A 3,022-nucleotide genomic window follows, 5' to 3' on the forward strand; every position below is an offset into this window, starting at 1 on the left:
ACACATTTAATTGAACAGCAAATCTGTGTTGAAATCTCCAGGAGGAGAGCTCATTTATGTTAACGCTAGCTGTTAGCTGTTAGCAACTAGTGGGCAAATCAGTCCTGCTTTGCTAAATAACCAAGCTAACAGCTAACGCCAACAGAGGTTGCATTGAGTTACATTATGATGCGTTCAAGCTCCATTCAGTTAAAATTAGTATTGGGTGAAGTTAAATTGTAACGTTTCCATGATGTGTTCAAATGTAATTTTGTACAATTCAAAATGTTAACAAATCCAGTTGTTTGATGGAGACTTTTAGCTAGCTCTAAGCTCTAAGCTCTGGTTGCTTCATGATATTGTTCTATGACTCAGACAAGTCACTTCTCACTAAACCGTGTTACTATGCTGTTTGCAGAAAGCGTACACTTCTGCCTGGGATAAGGACAAGATCAACCTCCACATCATGCCCGACACCCCTGAGATCATCCTGGCCAAGCAGAACAAAATCAACACCAGTCTGGTAATGCAGGGCCTCGTCATGTAGCTGTATAACCAGTAATCACGAATGATCATATCAGTAACTGTTAGCTTTATCTTAATCAGTTAAGAGTGCTAAAGTTTGAAGGATGAATATTGACATTTAATTGTTGCCCTTAAAGGAAACTGGTATTTTTTATTATGGTGTATATATACTGTATATCAGACACCCTAACTGTATCCTTCCCTTTTCCCAGAAACAATACCGTGAAGGCTATATGGACGCCATAAACAAAGGCTACTACCTTCCCAAAGATGCAATTTCTGTAAAATCAGCCAGGGCCTCCCGAGACATCGTCAGTGATGTAAGTCTGAACCTCTCGTTTTCATATTCGCTTCACAAGCTGAATTCTTCTGCAGCATTTTTCTTTTTTTTTTTGTCAATAAAACTAATCAAAAATACTTCCATTCCAAAAAAAATTCAGTACAAATACAAGGCCGGTTACCGCAAGCAATGTGGCCATCATATTGGTGCGCTCAGCGTCAGAGACGACCCTCTGATCATGTTGGCCGCTAACGCAGCCAGGATCTCCAGCGACAACATCTACAAGAAGGACTTCAACAAGACCAAGACCAAATACAACCTGCCAGGCGACATGCTGGCGATTGAACTGGCCAAGAAGTGCCAGCATCAAGTGAACGACTTCAACTACAGAACTCACTTACACCAGTGGACCTGCCTGCCAGACTCCACGGATGTGGTTCAGGCTAGAAAGGCCTACGACCTCCAGAGTGATGTGAGTACAATGGAAAGCTGGAGAGGATTGGTTTGGAGTTTGTTTTTAGCTCTTATCGTATTTGTACTGTTAAATTTATAAGCGTCATTAGGACATGACGGTACATTAGTTTTCGTGGCCATGCTAACTCATACTCAGAGTTGTAGGATTCTGTATATACAGTATGTTGGTTTCATTGATAGTCAGATCCCTCCTTACATTTTGAACCAAGATCTGCATCCAACAAATGAAAGGAAAATCCAATTTTTTTTAGACATCCCGTAGTCGGACAAATGAATGAATGAACTTTATTTATGTAGCACCTTTCATAAGAATGAGGTTTATCATTTTGCTTATTTTTCTCTACGATTCAGTAGCAAAAACAAAAAGCACAAGTTTGAAAACTGTACAAATGCACAAAAAGGAAGGAAGAGAGTTAGTGTCTCTATTATTTAGAAATAAGAGAAAATCATCAAAGATTAAAAACAGACAGCGGATAGTTGGAGGCTATATTTGAAAGCGACATTTTGAGTTTGTGTTTAATACCGTTCATTGAGTCAGCAAGTCTTATAGATTCTATTACAGCCGACATTTTACAGCAACATCCTGAAAAATATGTGTTTGCTTGTTGTCAACAAGTGTTGTTTTGCTCCAGACATCCGGATGGATGGATGGATGGATGGATGGATAGATAGATACTTTATTCATCCCGCAAGGGGAAATTTGTTTGTTACAGCAGCAAAAAATATACTTAAATCCAGACGAGTTATCAAGCTTTAAACATTGAATTAAAAATGTCTGGTTGTTTTAAGTTCGGTTGTCAGAATCGACTCAAGTTCTACAGAATCGCGACCGTTTTAGAGCAACAGGTGTTTCAGTTCAACCAGTGACCGTGTTAACTCGTGACTGAAAGTCAACAGTATTTGTTGGGGTTTGAACTGCTTTCTGTTTTCCAGGCCGTGTATAAAGCCGACATGGAGTGGCTGAGGGGATGCGGCTGGTCACCACAGGACTCCGTGGACGTCGTCAAAGCTAGAAAAGCTCAGGCCATCATCAACGAGAGGCTCTACCGCCAGCCCCCCAGCTCTGTGAAGTTCACCAGCGTGGTCGACCTCCCGGCGATCGTCTTGTCCAAGCAGAACGCTCACAACATCAGTGATGTGAGTAATAACACATTTAAAACTCTACACATATTGTTGCACAAATATCTTTATAAATGAGAAGTTAATGTTGCTTTTTTTGTATCTTTCTAACAGAGGAAGTATAGAGAAGTCTGGGATAAAGACAAGCTCTTTTTCCGCCTGCCAGTTGACACCCCCGCCGCTGTGCTGTCCAAAGCCAACGCTATCACCATCAGCAACGTAAGTTTGCATAATTACAAGATCTGCATGAGTTCTGCAGGAGCTGAAACTCGTAAAACTTTACATAAATATCTTCAAACGATATACATATCAGTGCATGATCCCTATGATTTTCATCTGCTGATGATACACTATGTATTTCAGTGTTTTTTATCAAATGTTTTTTGCTGTGTGCAGAAACTGTACACAAAGGCATGGGACGACCAGAAGGCCAAGGGCTACCACATCAAGCAGGATGCCATCGCCGTGCTGAAGGCTAGAGCTTCCAGAGATATCATCAGTGACGTAAGAAGAGAACTCTGGATGAGGTTGAAATGCAGATTCATAAATGAGACACTTTCCTCATTCAGTCTTTCATCTCTTTGTAGTACAAGTACCACGCGAGTTACCGTAAGCAGGTGGGCCACCACATCGGCGCTCGCTGCG

General features: G+C 41.2%; 1 protein-coding gene across 1 annotated transcript; it reads left to right on the forward strand.

Annotated features, from left to right (window-relative positions):
* Nucleotides 1–377: 377 nt before the first annotated feature.
* LOC116380145 (nebulin-like) lies at nucleotides 378–3,016 on the forward strand (the record flags this gene model as incomplete). Its single annotated transcript, XM_031842103.1, has 7 exons — nucleotides 378–502; nucleotides 717–824; nucleotides 945–1,256; nucleotides 2,192–2,395; nucleotides 2,492–2,596; nucleotides 2,774–2,881; nucleotides 2,965–3,016. Coding segments are annotated over exons 1-7 (946 nt in total), but the record flags the coding sequence as incomplete, so codon positions are not given.
* Between the last annotated feature and the right edge of the window lie 6 nt (nucleotides 3,017–3,022).

Source organism: Anarrhichthys ocellatus, unplaced genomic scaffold (assembly GCF_004355925.1).
Source record: "Anarrhichthys ocellatus isolate YVR2014 unplaced genomic scaffold, GSC_Weel_1.0 scaffold6226, whole genome shotgun sequence".
NCBI classification, from domain to species: Eukaryota; Metazoa; Chordata; class Actinopteri; order Perciformes; family Anarhichadidae; genus Anarrhichthys; species Anarrhichthys ocellatus.